Source organism: Diplotaxodon limnothrissa, linkage group LG4 (genome assembly GCF_057381915.1).
Source record: "Diplotaxodon limnothrissa isolate DT_005_m linkage group LG4, D_limnothrissa_male_GT1.1, whole genome shotgun sequence".
NCBI lineage: Eukaryota > Metazoa > Chordata > Actinopteri > Cichliformes > Cichlidae > Diplotaxodon > Diplotaxodon limnothrissa.
Genome location: NC_140599.1, coordinates 19,062,467 through 19,080,460, shown reverse-complemented (window position 1 = coordinate 19,080,460; position 17,994 = coordinate 19,062,467). Strand labels below are relative to the sequence as shown.

The 17,994-nt window shown below is 42.3% G+C and overlaps 2 protein-coding genes and 1 pseudogene across 3 annotated transcripts; all 3 read left to right on the top strand.

Moving 5' to 3' along the window:
• The first annotated feature begins 325 nt into the window (after positions 1-325).
• Positions 326-4,396, top strand: LOC146633643 (uncharacterized; annotated as a pseudogene).
• Positions 4,397-6,425: 2,029 nt separating this feature from the next.
• LOC146633642 (chromobox protein homolog 8-like) lies at positions 6,426-9,238 on the top strand. The gene is made up of 5 exons (XM_085352388.1): positions 6,426-6,617; positions 6,745-6,788; positions 7,231-7,296; positions 7,710-7,776; positions 8,205-9,238. The coding sequence occupies exons 1-5, from the start codon at positions 6,549-6,551 to the stop codon at positions 8,985-8,987; spliced, it is 1,029 nt and encodes a 342-aa protein (XP_085208514.1). The 5' UTR covers positions 6,426-6,548; the 3' UTR covers positions 8,988-9,238.
• A 2,632-nt stretch (positions 9,239-11,870) lies between these two features.
• Positions 11,871-15,147, top strand: LOC146633641 (meteorin-like protein). Of its 2 annotated transcripts, none has more exons than XM_085352387.1 (4): positions 11,871-11,947; positions 12,385-12,773; positions 13,933-13,992; positions 14,760-15,147. In XM_085352387.1, the coding sequence occupies exons 1-4, from the start codon at positions 11,871-11,873 to the stop codon at positions 15,086-15,088; spliced, it is 855 nt and encodes a 284-aa protein (XP_085208513.1). In that variant the 3' UTR covers positions 15,089-15,147. The 2 variants fall into 2 exon arrangements, with proteins under 2 accessions (XP_085208513.1, XP_085208511.1); XM_085352385.1 differs by having other exon boundaries at positions 12,385-12,791.
• The last annotated feature ends 2,847 nt before the right edge of the window (positions 15,148-17,994 follow it).

Sequence of the window (17,994 nt, the reverse complement as noted above, 5' to 3'; positions counted from 1 at the left end):
ACAATAGGTGACGCATATAATGAGGAGGTAATCTGCTGGCATTTTTACAAGAATGAGCTCACTTCCGGTCTAAATGACACTCTCACATAAACCTTTATCGAACATTTCAGGCCATTCCCCCTCTTTCTCTGAGATTTCGTTTTGGAAATGGCCCCTTAATAATCTTGTAATATAGACTTAATTAACCAGACTTTCAGCTAAAGCGGGCAATAGATTATGAGTTACTATTTATTTATCCAGGAATCATTTATTTGTGGATGAACTGGAAATGTATTTGTGGCCATTTTGGGGAGCTGAGGTGACCTGCTGAAGTCTCAAATGCTCGATGAATCCTAACAGGCCCACCGGAAGGTGTGCGGTCGACTGAAACTGGCAAATAAACGCATACTCTGTTTTCAGAGTGGTGAAGCTTAGTCGATATTTTCCTATATCTTATATATTTCATGCAGCTTTTTTCCACCCTGGCTTTTGAAATCTCTCTCGCTCTCTCTATGCGTGAGGCTCTCTCTACAGGCCTTCCGTGGCTTTGAACCTGTGAGCCAGTCATGCATCAGCAGCTATAGGAAACCGAAACATGTTTTAACAGGGGAACATATTTATAGACCAAGTGTGATGTTTCACATACCCCCTTTATCATCGTACCCAGCAGCAGCCTGCACACAGTGTCGGTTTCATCTCAGCAGTGCAGCCTCGCAGGAGTGCGCGAGCAGCAGGGATCACTTCTCTAATTTAAATCCCTGCGCGTGGACCGCTGGAGGCCTGCGACACCCCAGAAACGACAGAAATATGAAGGGATTCAAAATAGAAGCGAAGGCTCTTCATTTTCTCCCTTTTTAAAAATTTCCTTAAGCATCTTTTTTTTTTTTTAATGGAGCTCATTCCTTTCAAAAGAGCAATTAAAACACATATAGCCCCCCCCCCCGCGCCTTAAAGAAACCTGAAAGAGGTTCTGGTGAGAAATTAGACATGGAGCTGCGGTTGCGTTTGCTGTTGTAGATAATGCTTTCTAATTCAAATCATGCGCTCATGTCTGATTCAGGCTGCAGGTCAAAGCCACACGGCTTCACATCTTCTCGCTTGTGGGTTTTTTTGTTGTTGTTTTTAAAACATCTGAGCAGCCACCTTGAGCAGAAAATGTCGCCCGGTAAGTAGGACAGCGAGCTGTGCGCAGCAGTTGCCCAGAAACCAGAGAGCCAATAATGTTCTCACAGAGCCAGCTCTGTTTATTCATGTACGGCTGTCGCCATTGCGGCTGCTGCAGACCCACTTTTCACCGACTCGCAGCCAAATATGGAGAGCCGCAGAAGCAGCAACGTGTCTGTATGTGCGGCTGCCTCCTGTCAGCACGCACCAGTCCGCTCTCTGCCTCTGCAGAAGCCGTGTAGGCTGTACAGCCATTCTAGTACCGACAGGAAATGTCGGTCTACAGGCTATGACTATCAAAATGGTGGTTCATATTTCGACGGCAGCCACAACGCATCTTTTGTCCGCTGCGCTCCCGCCTTTGTCTGCTCCACTGCTGGGAAATTAAAAAAAAAGAAGAAGAGAAAAAACAGACAGCAGCACAAGTTTATCAGCCAATTATCCACGATCTCTCAGACGATCGAGAGTAAAGACGGACAAATTGGTTCTGCGCCTCTCCTCAGAGCAGACTGAGTGCCTCCTTCCTGTTTTCTTTTTTTTTTTTAGAGGGGGGGGGGGGGGGGGGAGTCATTTTATTCAGTAGGTCCCAAACATGAGATTAAACGTTTAAGTGATTCACATAAATTCAATTAAATTCAGCATCTGTCCGCCTCTGTCCTCCTGTTTCCAAGAGTTTCACTTGAGGTGTTGTTTGAGGCGCTCATGTGAAAATTCAAGATCAGAGATCAGGGGCGAAATATATACACAAATACACATACATATACATATATATAGAGAGAGATTTTGCCTCTACAGATAATATTTTTAATCATCTTAAAATTTCATGATCAATCCATCTGTGGACGAAGCAGAGTCTTTAAGACAAAACAAATTGCCAATGGACCAAAAACTATCAATCAAAACAGATCAGCAGCGCGCACACAGCCAAACGCAACATCAGCATGAAGGTTTAATGTCAAATAATCCGTGCAGAGACTTGCTTTACTTATTCAACTGATACACTCTCGTACTCTGAGCTGGTCGTGCAGCTTTGCCTGTTTGTCATGTCAATAGATAAACTTTAGGAGGAAAAAAGTCGCAGAATCTTGGAACGAAAATTGCGCATTTCAAGCACCGTCCTCGTGTTTTTGCTGTTCAGAGCAACGTGAAATAAACTGCGCGGAATACATTTCAAACCTGGAAACCTTTCTGACTGACATCAGAAAGACACGCGTGGATGGCCTAACAATTCACTGTGATAAGGACTGTTTAAGAATAAAAACCCACTCATTCAAGAGAAGCCCAAATGCATTATTATTAATATTATTTTTATCTAATTTTATTTTCATGCATTATTTTAACGAACATGAGCCCCACAGAAAATACAACTGGAAGGCACAGTCCTGCCCCAGTAATCAATACTCAGAATAAATGTTACAATCGCATTAAAAAATATCAAAGATATTCCAGAAAATGTAATACTACTACTACTAATAATAATAATAATAATAATGATGATGATGATGAAGCCAACAATTTCTGCATTTTTTTCTGATAATTTCTTTAATAACTGGAAATGATTTTATGTTCTCAATAAGTAATTATTTAAAATTAAATAAATGAATAAATAAATGGCTGATCTGTCCAAGCAGAAAGAAAGCCATTTAAAAAAATATTTCATTATTAATATTATTGTTATTATTATTATAGACAGAGTATGTAAGCGTTTGTGTGCATTATTTTAAATAACTCTATAGCAACTCAAAGTTTCAAAGTTCCTGACATGTTGTTTTCTCTCATATCTTCCCAGGATAAACTCTGATAGGATGCTGTGCTGCAAGATGTGATGTCGCCCATTTAAAATAAATAAATAAATCCCAAACAGATGCATATATATTTCGCTTTATTCGATTTTTATTTAGCTTACAAGTGAAAGCTGATGAAAGCTGGTTGAATTTCAGCCCATAGTCCAGTAAAATGAGATGTTCCAATTTAATCATTGACTTAATGAAAAATAATTGTTTATTGTGTCGTGCGGACTCTTTTAACGATTTATAAAAATTCTTCAGGGAGAAAGGGAGATGTTCGGGCCGAAAAAGAGGGGACCCAAGCCTGAGACATTTCTTTTAAAGGTGAGTGTTTGTATTTATTTCTGGGTATTCCGTTTTATTCGCTTGTCTTTCCGAGGCGTGGCTTCATGTGTACACAGGCTGAACCATTTCAGTGATGTGTGCACTCCTATAAACTTTGATGCCACTGTGTTGTGGTTTCACTTTTTTGAAAACAATTGTAAGTTTAAAAAAATGTCTCCAAAGATCTCTTTTCTCAAGGGTTTCTGGTCATGTAATGTTGGACAAAGAACTTTACATGACTTTACATGTGAATATTAACAGTATTTTCATTCTTACAGCCTTTCATTCCCTTTAAATCACAGAAACTTTAGGTCAAGGCCTCTAAAACTTTACATTTGCTCAAGAGACTTAAGATTTTCATTTCTGGGAAACTTTTCGTCACAAATGTAATTGTTTTTCTTCTCTTCTCTTCTCTTTTTTTTTTTTTTTTTTTTTTTGCTTCCTTAGGCCAAAGCCAAAGAAAAGGGCCAGGGAGAGTTTGCGCACAGTGGATCCAGCAATCTGCCCGCCCAGCGCGGTCAACAGAGGGGGAGAGAGAGAGGACCCAACACAACTCCAGCAGCTGCTCTGACATTCCAAGTGTCCCAGCAGTTCTAGAAAGAAAGAGAGGACGCAAACCCAATATGCACATGCATTATGATAAAGACGACGGCAGCAGCTCAGCAGAGCCAGACGCCAAACATAGCAAGCTCATGAGGGAGCCCACGTCTCACCACAGCCGACGCCCGCATCATCACGGGGAGACATCAGATCACTGCCTCATGCAGCTGACCAAGAGGTTTCAGGAGGAAACCACGATAACACCCAAATCCCACAGCGAGCAGAGACATTTGGGGGGCGTGGGCTTCTCTTACCCGTGCGCATTAGCTTCGGATTTGCGCAAAAGCGAGCAGGGGAGGCACATGACTCACTGTTTGAGCATGAAGCGGCCTGCAGCGAACGAGAACTCTCTACCCCGGGAACAAGCTTCACCTTCACACACCGATTCCATCCACGAATCCTCCGAGCATCCAGCCTCATCCTGGACCCCCTGTTTCGCTCACCTGGACACTGTGACCGTAACCGATGTCACCTTGAACTTCCTGACAGTCACCGTCAGAGAGAGCAGCACGGACAAAGGCTTCTTCAAAGACAAAAAATGAGTATTTCATGTAGTTCAGAGGAGGCCAATACCTGCCAAGGAGGTAACTGTGTAACAAGCTACTAACAAACAGGCCTACTGTAATACTATATTTTTTCTATGTAACTTTCAAACGTGTACATACCGATATTTAATACGCTGCTGATGAAATTAAAATCAAACTGAAGTTTAAGGAGTGTTGTTGTTGCTGTTGTTGCTCTTTGACTGTCCACCCGCTCTCACTATTTCTTTTTGCACTGTTTGTTTATACTTGCAGAGTTTCTGTAGAGTTATCTGATCGCGATCTTTGTGGAACAATCTTTGCTGGCTAAAATTCATTCTGCTGGAACATTCTTTGACAGCGATGCCAAATACGATTTCTCGCTGGCTGACAGGTGGTTTTGGTTGAATTGTGATGAAGTTTTGTACGTGATTCAGCCCAATTTCTAGCGTTAGCTTTGCACCATCCTTCAACAAAACACCGCGATTTTAATTAAGATCAGAGGTTATTGTAATTGTTTTTTTCTTAATTAGTTTGCCCATACAGTACTCTGTTTATAGTAACCATTGTCCTTGATGTAAATATGTAAGTAAAACATTGTGTATGTTTCTGCTCTGTGTCCTGTGTACTGTTTGTTTGTATATGTGTCTTTCTGGTTGCTGTTACAACCAAATTTCCCCTTGTGGGACAGTTAAAGGATTATTCGATTCTATTCTATGCTAATTGGTGGGAGTGTATTTTTATCCAAAAATAATGTAAATATAATGTGTAATGTTATATCATTCCTGACAAAGAGGAAATGCACAGATTCATATTTAGAAGTGTCTCCAGAAAATTGTTTATCGTGACTTTATATTTTGCGTCAAGTCCTGATCTTAAAACGCTTATTTAAACATGTGAAAGCTGACAAAGTCTTTGTAAACACTGATCTGTATGGGCGTGGAAAATGTTAGCAGATAAAATCTGATTATCGTTTAAATTTAACAATTTTGATTGGAAATTTCACTTGGACAGTTTTTTCTCCTCAAAGTTTCAAAGTCCCTGACATGTTGTTTCCTCTCACATCTTCCCAGGATAAACTCTGACAGGATGCTGCTGCTTGTGCGTTAATTTGCAGAACTTAAAATTAAAGCGTACATTTGCTCTTCATACTCTTTAGATCTTCTTGTAACAATCGTTTCCATAACTGTTGCCATTGAAATAGCAAATTAAAACAAACCGACTTTGTTTTATGTGCCAGAGATTTCTCTTCTGCCATAAAGATTTACACCAGTAGGTCCCGGAATTGCCGCTAAAAACAGACAATTTTAAAATTCGTATTTTTAAATAATATTTCTATTATCTATTATGTAATTTGAGCCATGCTGGCTGAATTATGGACACAGACAGTGAAAGTGTTTCAAGGACGGAGCAATGGGAACAAGTGGGAACAACCTTCTTTAGAGACTCGGCGTGTGAACACGACACTGCTTACATCTAACATTAAATTATGTTTTTATAATAAACAGGTCATTAAAAAAATTATTTAGATCTGTAGATCAGTTAAAACAGTAACCCGGGGTTACTCAGTACAAGCTTGATACGGTTTCATTTAATACATTTGCATCTGCATGTCATTATTATCATAATAATTATTAGCCTGTTATTTTAGCGCTGAGTAGTTCATGCTTCTGCTTTTTATAGACTTATATTTTGTGGATTTTTTACACCTTTATTTGAGCTTTTTAAGTATACAAACTTTCATTAAATAAAGGAGTTAGTCTTCCATCTTTGTTCGCGTTTCTTTTTTATTCTAGTGGAATTCAGCGTTTTCTTCTCGCCGTGTAGGGGAGGGCTCTTTGTACCCCCTCATGGACCTCTGGGGGGGTCAGTAGACCCGCCCCGAGACCCTCTGACTTTGCTTAGTCCACTGTGCCAGACATTCCTGTACAGCAGCCACAGCACAAGACTCCGCCCCTTCACTCAGAAATCCGGAGCACGTAGCAACAACTGAGCCAATGCGCTCCGCCACGATCCGTCCTACCGACCGCGGCGCCTGGCAACAGAAAAATACGTGATGACGTCCTCCCCAGATTGCGTATTATGGGATGTGCGGAATTAAACAACCCGAAGAGGACGAGGGGAAGCCAAAAATAATAAAAAACACAGAAATAAACGAGGTGCATGGTGAACCATGGAGCTCTCGGCTGTCGGTGAGAGCGTCTTCGCAGCCGAGTCCATCATTAAACGGCGAATCAGACGGGTATTCGCTGTTTTTTTTCCTCCACCCGCAGGCTGTGTCTCTGCGTCTCTAACGCAAACATGTGCGTTTGCAGTGTCGACACGTAGACATTTGATAACCTGACTCTGTTGTGGGTCTGTTTTTGCAGGGTCGTTGGGAATATCTCGTGAAATGGAAGGGTTGGTCTCAGAAGTGAGTATAATAACCGAAGCTGTGAAGGACAGCGCTCCATCCTGGCCGCTTGCACAACTGCACCATCACACAGTGTGGCGTTACTCAGCTTTGTGGATGTGTGGTTTGTTTTTAAAAAAAAAATAAAATGCATTTCACGCACTCGGTGTACGGCGGTGCCGTGTGCCGTGCGCCTGCTGGCTCGTGTGCACCTGGCAGGTGTTTGAACACATCTCGCTTTCAGCCCGCTGAGATGTGTTGAAGTCTACACTAGCTTTAGCAATGGCTGAGTTCACCATGCGTCACTGTCCTGCTACGTAGTCTGTAATTGCAGAGCGAGCAAAGCGAGATTGCTTTGATAAAAGTGTCAGGAGCGCGTGTTTTTGCGCATTGACAAATGAGCGTTTCTCAGTGTGTGTCTGTGTGTCGCCAAACACCTCTCCTCTCGGTTGTTGTGACGTAGGTACAGCACTTGGGAGCCGGAGGAAAACATTCTGGATGCACGTCTCTTCTCTGCCTTCGAAGAGAGGTGAGGGTTTGACAGTGAAACAAGTAGGCCTCTCTCTCCCTCTCCCTGCAGAATCGAGTTGGCACCGCGCATTTTGCAAAAGTGTCACTTTAAATAAAACATTTAGTCTGGGTTTAAATCTATGAGCCCCACATCCCCATTCCTGACAGGAAAGTGTCAGCAGAGCCACTTTAAGTAGCTGCAAGATGTGATGTCGCCCATTTAAAATAAATAAATAAATCCCAAACAGATGCATATATATTTCGCTTTATTCGATTTGTATTTAGCTTACAAGTGAAAGCTGATGAAAGCTGGTTAAATTTCAGCCCATAGTCCAGTAAAATGAGATGTTCCAATTTAATCATTGACTTAATGAAAAATAATTGTTTATTGTGTCGTGCGGACTCTTTTAACGATTTATAAAAATTCTTCAGGGAGCGAGAAAGGGAGATGTTCGGGCCGAAAAAGAGGGGACCCAAGCCTGAGACATTTCTTTTAAAGGTGAGTGTTTGTATTTATTTCTGGGTATTCCGTTTTATTCGCTTGTCTTTCCGAGGCGTGGCTTCATGTGTACACAGGCTGAATCATTTCAGTGATGTGTGCACTCCTATAAACTTTGATGCCACTGTGCTGTGGTTTCAGTTTTTTGAAAACAATTGTAAGTTTGAAAAAATGTCTCCAAAGATCTCTTTTCTCAAAGGTTTCTGGTCATGTAATGTTGGACAAAGAACTTTACATGACTTTACATGTGAATATTAACAGTATTTTCATTCTTACAGCCTTTCATTCCCTTTAAATCACAGAAACTTTAGGTCAAGGCCTCTAAAACTTTACATTTGCTCAAGAGACTTAAAATTTTCAATTCTGGGAAACTTTTCGTCATAAATGTAATTGGGGTTTTTTTTCTTCTCTTTTTTTTGCTTCCTCAGGCCAAAGCCAAAGCCAAAGAAAAGACGTATGAATTTAGAAGAGAGGCTCCCAGAGGGATCCAGGTTTCCTATCCCATCCCCGAGCCTATCATAACACCGAGGGCCAGGGAGGGTTTGCGCACCGTGGTTCCCACAATCTTCCCGCCCAGCGCGGTCAACAGAGGGGAAAGTGTCCACATTCGCCCACCAGAGTTGGAGAGAAGACCCAGAACAACTCCAGCAGCTGCTCAGCAGTTCCCCAAAAAGAGAGGACGCAAACCCAAAATGCACATGCATTATGATAAAGACGACGGCAGCAGCTCAGCAGAGCCAGACGCCAAACGTAGCAAGTTCACGAATGAGCCCACGTCTCACCACAGCCGACGCCCGCATCATCACGGGGAGACGTCAGATCACTGCCTCATGCAGTTGACCAAGAGGTTTCAGGAGGAAACCACGATAACACCCAAATCCCACAGCGAGCAGAGACATTTGGGGGGCGTGGGCTTCTCTTACCCGTGCGCATTAGCTTCGGATTTGCGCAAAAGCGAGCAGGGGAGGCACAGGATTCACTGTTTGAGCATGAAGCGGCCTGCAGCGAACGAGAACTCTCTGCCCCGGGAACAAGCTTCACCTTCACACACCGATTCCATCCACGAATCCTCCGAGCATCCAGCCTCATCCTGGACCCCCTGTTTCGCTCACCTGGACACTGTGACCGTAACCGATGTCACCTTGAACTTCCTGACAGTCACCGTCAGAGAGAGCAGCACGGACAAAGGCTTCTTCAAAGATAAAAGATGAGTATTTCATGTAGTTCAGAGGAGGCCAATACCTGCCAAGGAGGTAACTGTGTAACAAGCTACTAACAAACAGGCCTACTGTAATACTATATTTTTTCTATGTAACTTTCAAACGTGTACATACCGATATTTAATACGCTGCTGATGAAATTAAAATCAAACTGAAGTTTAAGGAGTGTTGTTGTTGCTGTTGTTGCTCTTTGACTGTCCACCCGCTCTCACTATTTCTTTTTGCACTGTTTGTTTATACTTGCAGAGTTTCTGTAGAGTTATCTGATCGCGATCTTTGTGGAACAATCTTTGCTGGCTAAAATTCATTCAGTTGGAACATTCTTTGACAGCGATGCCAAATACGATTTCTCGCTGGCTGACAGGTGGTTTTGTTTGAATTGTGATGAAGTTTTGTACGTGATTCAGCCCAATTTCTAGCTTTAGGTTTGCAGCATCCTTCAACAAAACACCGCGATTTTAATTAAGATCAGAGGTTATTGTAATTGGTTTTTTTTTATTAATTTGCTCATATTAATTCGTGGGAGTGTATTATTATCCAAAAATAATGTAAATATAATGTGTAATGTTTTATCATTCCTGACAAAGAGGAAATGCACAGATTCATATTTAGAAGTGTCTCCAGAAAATTGTTTATCGCGACTTTATATTTTGCGTCAAGTCCTGACCTTAAAACGCTTATTTAAACATGTGAAAGCTGACAAAGTCTTTGTAAGCACTGATCTGTGTGGGCGTGGAAAATGTTGTTAGCAGATAAAATCTTTTTATCGTTTAAAAATAAACATTTTGATTGGAAATTTTGTCAAGGCAGCCAAACGGTGGAGCTTACGTTCCCAAGAACTTCACTTCATACTGTGAAGGCCTGAGGTCACGCCGAAGAAATCATGAACTTCATCATTAGTTTTTACATTTAATTCAATAGAAAAAAAATAGAAAAGGGTTTTAACTCGAGAGTAAAAAATGAACTGTGGAGCTTTAAAACCTAAGACCGAAAAAATAAAATAAATTTAAAAAAAAAAATCAAAGTTATAATCTTTGAATCTGTTTCTTTCTTTTTTGTAATTAATTATCTCAGTAGATGAGATCGCGTTTACGTTATGGACACAGAGAGGCCTTAACGCCACTGTCAGTCAGGCATTGAGTGTTAGCGTTAACAGTTTGAATTTATTTAGTCAAATAAATAAAGAAATAAACGCAGTAAATGACACACATCTGTAATTAGTTTGAGTGATTTGTGGTTTGGACATAAAGCCTGCAGACATGACCACAGACACCGTGACCCCGTGCCCCGAATGCACATGAGCGATGAATACATTTCATTAAAAGTTAAATAAAAAAAATACAAAATGCACGAATTTAAAGCGATGGATTGATCGTGTAGATATTGTAGTTTTTATATTATTATTAATGATATGCAGCACCTTGGTTCGTTTGGCCTCCGGATCCAGTCTACACTGTAAGAGGTCACGCTTCACACACAAAGCCTCCATTCATTTTTGTTTTTGTTTTTTTTGTTAGCTTTGTCTCTCTGTGAGCCGATCCTGGAAATTGACTCTTGCTTTTCTTTTTTTTTTTTTTAAATTTGTTTGTTTATTTTTAACCTCTTTAACGTTTTCTAATGTTGAACTGAAGCTGCAAACAAGGTCATATTTAAATGGGAAACGGAAGTGCGGCGAACACTTCTATAATCGTATTTAAAATACCAGAAAAAGAACTTCACGATTTTAAAAAGGCGTATAGTAAACAGGGACTAAAAACTACCAAGCCTATTTTCACACTTGTAATGTCGGGTATGATTTGATTCCTCCATATTTGCGGCTTACAAGCAGCTGAGGCGACATCTGATGGGGGGGACTGTCCCCGTGACTGCTTCTACTCATTGTCAAAATCCCCTCCTGTCAGGGCGTTTTCGACAAACACGAAGCGCCAGCTCTCGGATCAGTTACGTTACTGTTACGTTCCGCACACGTCCACGAGATGTCGCTACCAGCGGGACTTTAAAGGGATGCCAACCTACTTAAACACAAAGACCCCGCAGGTTAAAAATTCAGAAGAGCTCCTCAGTGGATGAATTTTTGATGACAACTCAGTGACTCACTCCACTCTGTACCCAGCTGCAGAATTAGAGGCAGGAGGGGAGCAGCCTGCTCCTGCACTCGCTCTCTTTTGCAGAAGAAGCCCGCAGCAGGCTTTACTTTGCCTTCCAGATGTGGGGAGACCTTGCGGTGCATCATCCCGCCACTAGATGAAGCTCAAGTTCGGATGCATGTTTCCCTCCTCCTTTGCCTGCTCTTTCTGTTTGTAGATGGCCTGCCTCTAAAAGAATGTCTATACAGAGATCAGGCTTCTCTTAACGCAGTCGGGGATTTGAAATCAGACGTTTTTCCCCTCCCAGGAACTGTAACTTTTTTTTGAAAATGAAAGCAATTTTATGGCAAGCAACATTTTTGAAAGTTGAATGAATCAGATACAAAATACAACTTAAGAACTCCAGTAAAACTTAATAATACACCCTGAACACTTCGGGAGTGAATGAATTACAGTGCAGAAAAGCGCAAAGATGTTAACAGATGGCTGAGGGCCTTCAAACCGATTGTGTCTTTATAGAGCAAAGACAAAGAGCTGGCCGGCAGTACCCAACAACTGGATCGCTCCTAATTAGAGGTTGACAAAGAGAGGGGAGAGTGTGCTAACTGCTGTGTAGCGAGAGAGAAAGAGGGAGAGAAAGAGAGAGAGAGCACAGGAGCGATGCCCCCCCGCCCCAGTCCTCAGAGAGCAGCAGCAGAAAGCCCTCACTCTGTTTATTCACTGACAAACTCTCCAGCTATGCACTGCTACCAGCCTCTCTGGGGTTTTTTATCTTTGTGTGGGTGAGATGTTGCCAAATCTGATTATTTTGACGTGTTTTCTGTCTCTCCGCTGTGCAGCTGATTTGTGTAACTGGACTGGAAGGTAAGAACTCTGATTTCAGATGGGATTTTTCTTTTCTTTAAACGATTTTTTGAAAATACTGAGTGCAATGTTGCTCCTCGGGTAAAGATTGGGGAGAAGCTTTGATACTTTTCTTATGTAACTTATATTTTTTCAAACCGTTCGCTTTGTAGAACATTTACAATCCGTTAAGAGGATTAAAACAGGAGGCTTGGTAGATGAAAGAACATTAATGAATAATTCATATTTAAATCTGCGGATCTGATGGTCGGAATTTATGAACAGACTTTTTAAATTTAATGCAGAAGGGATAAACAAATAAGTTGGAATCTGGTCCATTTGAGTTTTTTGTTAGATTAATATGGTTGAATAATTTATTAAGGATCGAACCATTTAGTTTTTATTAGTAGTGATGACATCCATGCAGTATTTGATTTGGCATTTCCCCCCGAATCCAGCGGTTTTGCAGCTGGCGTGGATTCCAGGATTGTACTCCAGGTGCGATTACGCTGTACAAAGGGCTCGGTGAGGTGGGTCTACCCGGGTCAGGCCCTCAGAGTGGTCCTCGAGCCCAATCTGTCCTCCGCCCGGCACACCTCCATCTGCATCAAACCGTCTCCCTCCTTCGGCGGAGCCAGCGTGTTCATTGAGCGTGCCGGGCAGCTGGAGCTGCTGGTGACGGACAGCGGGCGGCCGGAGTATCAGGTGTTCTGCTTCCGGGCAGACGGACCTCACAAGCCCGTAATCTACCTCCAGGCCAGCCCTCAGAGTGATGGACCGCGGAACAGACGCACGGTGGGCTTCAAATACGAGCTGCTCACCAACAGGAGTGCTGCGCCAAACCTCGGCCCCAGCGGGCTGGAGAGTGAGTAGTAATCTTTTGGTTCGAGGACATTGAACCTAAATCAAAATTTGGCTTTAGGTCCCGATAAAGCACCATTATGAACGTATTAATATTTCTTATTTGCTAAAGCAAAATCATTTCAGTCAATATCGCAGTATTAATGTAAAGGCTCTGCTTTAAAGTCACGTTTGCACGTATATATATATATATATATATATATATATATATATATATATATATATATATATATATATATAAACCTTTCTCATGGTTTCAGAGGTATGTACTGCTATAGTGACTTCAAAAGGCAGATTTGGATCTTCGAGGGAGACTTGCCTACCAGTCATAATTCCCAATTTGAAAAAAAAAGTGGTTATTGAATTATAGTCTTGCCTTGTGGACTGCAGCATGCAGCTGCTGGTCAGTCTAGTTGTCTGGTTTCCATCAAGGGACAAAGCAGATGGGACCGAGCAGACTGCATAGTGGCTGGAGGGCACCGGGCCAAGGGCCTGAATTGAGACTGCAAATACTTTGCAGATTCCACAAATGCCTTATCATTGTGCTTGTCTGTTTATTAGCATTTATCCATGTGTGCAGGCTGGTTTCAGTGTGGTGATGTCATTCTGTGCCGATAATAGACAGCTGCAGGTTTATCTTTTCTGTATTGCCAGTCTGGTGGAGTGTTTGACTCCTGCAGGCTCCTGCATTGGCACGGGGTCAGTCAATTAGGCAGATACAAAAGGAGTCAAACGTGGGGTCGAGACTAGCGTGGGTTTTTGATCTGGAGGTGGTGCGATGGGCAGAGGCTAGAAGCAGCATTCCTCTGGCCAAGCCATGGTTTCTTCAGTGTGTGATGTGAGAAGGGGGATGAATGGAGCCGGTATGTGGGTCAGATTTTAGGTCAGTGAAGTGTTGGCGAGGAGAAGTGACACCTTTCTGTCAGTCACTGTCAGCTATAGAGCTTTGAATCATGACGGTTAGGAGAGAAAAGAGAGCTAAGCAGGCCGAGCGAGGACGTGATTGACAGAGAGAAGTGGGTAAGGCGAGAAACAACATAGCAGAACAAGCGGAAGATTACTCGATGCAGATGACTCGATAGTCACAAAGCTGCCCAGCAAAGAGCACATTTCTAATTTTGTGAAATGATTTTCTCCACCCACAGCATCCTGTCGACCCTGCAATGACACAGAACTTCTCATGGCTATCTGCAGCAGCGACTTTGGTGGGTATCTTACTCAGCGAGATGACAAGATGACACGTCTCTTGCTATTGTTCTTGTTCCCTCTGGCTTTTCCTGCAGCTGCATCATTGAATTTATCTTAATGACTCAGCAACAGTAAGATTTTCCTTGAAATATAATCTTGTACATCACACCACTGTCTAAAGGATCTCCTTTCTCCTGACTCCCTCATCCTGAACTGGTCGAGGCAGATGGCTGCCTTTCCCTGAACCTGGTTCTGCTGGAGGTTTCTTCCTGTTAAAAGGGAGTTTTTCCTTCCTATTGTCACCAATGCTTTCTAGGGAATTGCTGAGCTTTTTCTCTCTATTATTATAGGGTCATTATCTTACAATATAAAATGCCTTTATGTGACTGTTGTTGTTGTGATTTGGCTCTATATAAACAAAATTTAATTGAATTACAGCTGAATGCACTCTCCACCTGGCAACACTTCAAAACCCATCTCATGTTAGGCTGCATAATGGGACAACAGCAGTGCAGACAAACTCAAATAGATGTTGATGATCTGCTGAGTGAGGCTGTGACATTTTTTGTCTGTGCTTTTGTTTGTTCATTTTAAAGGGAGACTAAACTCTGCTTGAGTAGTTCTTCATATGTCCCAGTTCAAAAATAGTCCTCTGTCTTGTTACACTTAACCTTTGTTTAGCCCCCATCAAGCCAGCTTTTTCCCCTAATTAAGTGACCACTTTATCTGAAACATCCACTGGATGCGGCGTAAACACGTGGTTCTGCTTTCCTGTCTTTTTAAGTTGTTCGAGGCTACATCAAAAAGGTCACCCATGACTCTCGGCGTCAAATGTCCTCAGTGGAGGTATCAGCGCCGAGGGTGTACTGGCAGCGCAGTGGAGTGTTTGAGCAACATCTGGATCCACTGGTGTCATGTCAGTCCTGGCGTGGACACATCCACACACTCCTGCAGTGCCACGTCAAGCCCGGAGATGGAGAGTTTCTTTTCACTGGGTCGGAACACTTTGGGGAAGCTTGGTTAGGGTGTGCCCCGCGATACAAAGACTTCCTGTCTGTCTACCACAATGCCCGAACGGCACGCCAGAATTCCTGCGACTTTCCTTTAGACTGAGGAGGGGTGTGTGTGCGCGAGTCATCTTAGCAATACTGAGCTGAGAAGTCTAACCACCTCTGCACTGGCGCACTTCAGATCCTTGCTGTCACGTTCCACCAAGGTGGCACCAGCAGCGAAAAGCCGCTGAAATGCTGGTGATAAAAACTAATTTGGAGGAGGAGAATAGAGTTAACCAGCAGGGCCTCCTGCACTGCAGCTCAGAGAGGGCCGGCCTTTGTCTCTCTTCCATCAATGCCCTCAGTCCTGGGAGAATAAGGAGGGGTTGAGTTGCTGCTCTCTTTTTGTGCCTCTCCCTGCATTAACTGTTGTTCATTTTGCTGCCTCTCTGTGACAATTGCCCTATGAACTGAGGCAGGAGGGTGCACAGCCATTTATTATTGCCAGTTTGTTTTACTGAATAGGAGTGTACATATATACGACGTTTTATCACTTACAGCATTGTGAAATCATCTGTTTTGTGTTTACTCCTGTCTGTTGGATCCTGCACGAGGCAGTTCTTTTCTTTCTGATTCAGGATCGCAGTGCAGTGATCTTTTTTCTTGCAGCTGGAGATGTTTGCCGTAGATATTTTACTTTATTTCCTTTCTTTTTTTTCGGTTGGAGAGTGGATGAAATCTAGAAACAACTGAGACTCCGGATTGCTGAGCTTTAAATAAATCAAATATGTCTACACGTCTCCGTCGCTCTCATGTGCTCATTTTGCCATTTTAAAATAAATAACATAAATAATGTTATTCAGAAGAATGTTTTTTTGTAACAGATAAATCAACATTTCATTATTTACACAATCAATCCACAGATGGGTTTTTTTTTTTTTACACACTCTTTTAAACAGTTTGCACAGATGTTGTGGTCAGCTCATAACTGTGTCTGATGAAGTGTTGAGAAGTGCAATGAGCTCATGATCAATGAATAAAACAGACATTTCATGAGGCCCTCTGTTTAGACAGAATATGCTTTGGCCTCTTAAAAGGTGCCTTTGTGATGACTTAAATGACTTCCCACCCACTTTCTCATTGCATGCAGCATAATCTGTGTTTTTTTTTTTTATATCTGTCTGCACAGAAGAGGATTTAGTGCCAAACTTCCCTTCAAGCTCATTTTTGTTTTCTTTCACTCTTTAATACATCTTTTCGCCCAGGAATCAGATTCTTATGATAATAGGATAACCCTTCCTCGAAGTGAATTACAGAATCTTAGCTGGCCACAACTCTGAGCAGACTGAATCGGGCGTTTCTTTTGAGCCGTGTGGCCTGTGCATCATGGCCCAAGAAGATGAATAGACAGATGTGAGGCCCCCTGAAGCCCGGGGATCCTCCCCTTCAGCCCCTCCCAGGAGAAGGGAACAATTAATTGACTTTTAAAGCAACTGCTTTCTGAGCCTATTCCACACTTCTCCTTGGCTGAGCAGGGCTCACAAATTGGTGTGTTGAACGTTTTATGAGGACTAAATAGCTGCCAATGAAAGTGTAAATGACTGTGTGGTGAATGGGGCACACACAATGGCCCTGCGGCGACTAGGCCTCTGGCAGACATAATGACCATTGTCACGGCTGCTGTCATCTAGAAACCATCAGGGCTCATGAATGCAAGAAGTCAGAGGAGAGGAGAGCCCTCTGTTTTCTTTAACTCCATAAATATTTTCTCTTCTTGCACATTTAGGCTCAGTTTCATATTCTAGTTTAGATTTTTCTCCATCATTCCTGTTAGTATTCATATTTGCTTCTGCCAAGGCACAGCAGCATATAGACCCAAAATGTGCTCATTTAGTAAAAGTTAATTTGTAATTACCTGTAGAAAATATAATTTGTTATGTGCATATTTTATTATAGTTCTAGCAGATGGGTAATATTTCTGGAGATCAGAGTTTTAGAAAAAAGCCCATTTTCTTCGCATGTGTCTCTGCAGAGATATCTGTGAGTATAAGAAGTGGATAAAGGTCTAAAAGTGCCTAATGTTGATGAATGGTCCACAAAAATGAAGGCTTCCACAAATGTTTTTTTTTAATCCTACGGAAGCACAGTTTGAAGTCTCCTCCTTCAGCTTTGTCCCAGGAGGCCACCATGTCAAATTTCCAAGCAAAATATAGTCTCTCTGCAGGCCTTTGAGACCACACTATTCTCATCTCTGGGAATTCCAGCAGGCTCTCATGGGGATCGAGCCTAGGAGGGCTCGGCCCGGAGCTGCTGCATGGTGCGCCGGCAGGAGTCCACCCAGACTGGGGGGTAATTGGTTTATCCCACCGCCTGGTCTGCTTTCCCATGTGGGCCACTGCTGTGGGGAGGCCCAGGGGTACAATATGGAAACAGCATGATACCCTCCAATGCCGAGCAGGCATTCACCGCTCCCGCTATAGAGACCTGGGACATGGGTAGCAGCAACACAAAGCTGAAGCAGAGATGTTTCTTCGCTCTGAAAAGATCACTATTTGGTCTCCTTTTGAAAATGGGCAGCATTTGTGTTTGAAATAATCCAATTCTGACCAAAGCTTTAATAAAAAAAATACAAAGGGCATCAGTCTGAGAGCTTTTATAAAGTTGTGTCTTATTGCCATCATTCCAGCATCTGGTTGAACATTACTTTCTATCGCGCTCTTGGTAATTTGAAGCTGAAATAAAATTGCAGATACAGTCTAACACACAAATACCAACCTAATCTCCAGATAAACAACATGTTTTTCTTTGTATTTGAAGAAGAGGCTGGTGAACTGAGTTCCATCATCAGCTGTAACTCTGATTTGAAATTAAACCTACTGCAGTGTGAAGCGTTGTACTGTTTTGTCTCCAACACTGCCAGTGAGAGAATGCAAAAACTTTACACAAACACACACACCTTTACTAATGTGAAAGACGTCTAATTTTATTGTATAGGAAAGAAAAGTTGTTTTGCCCAGTCTCTGTCAT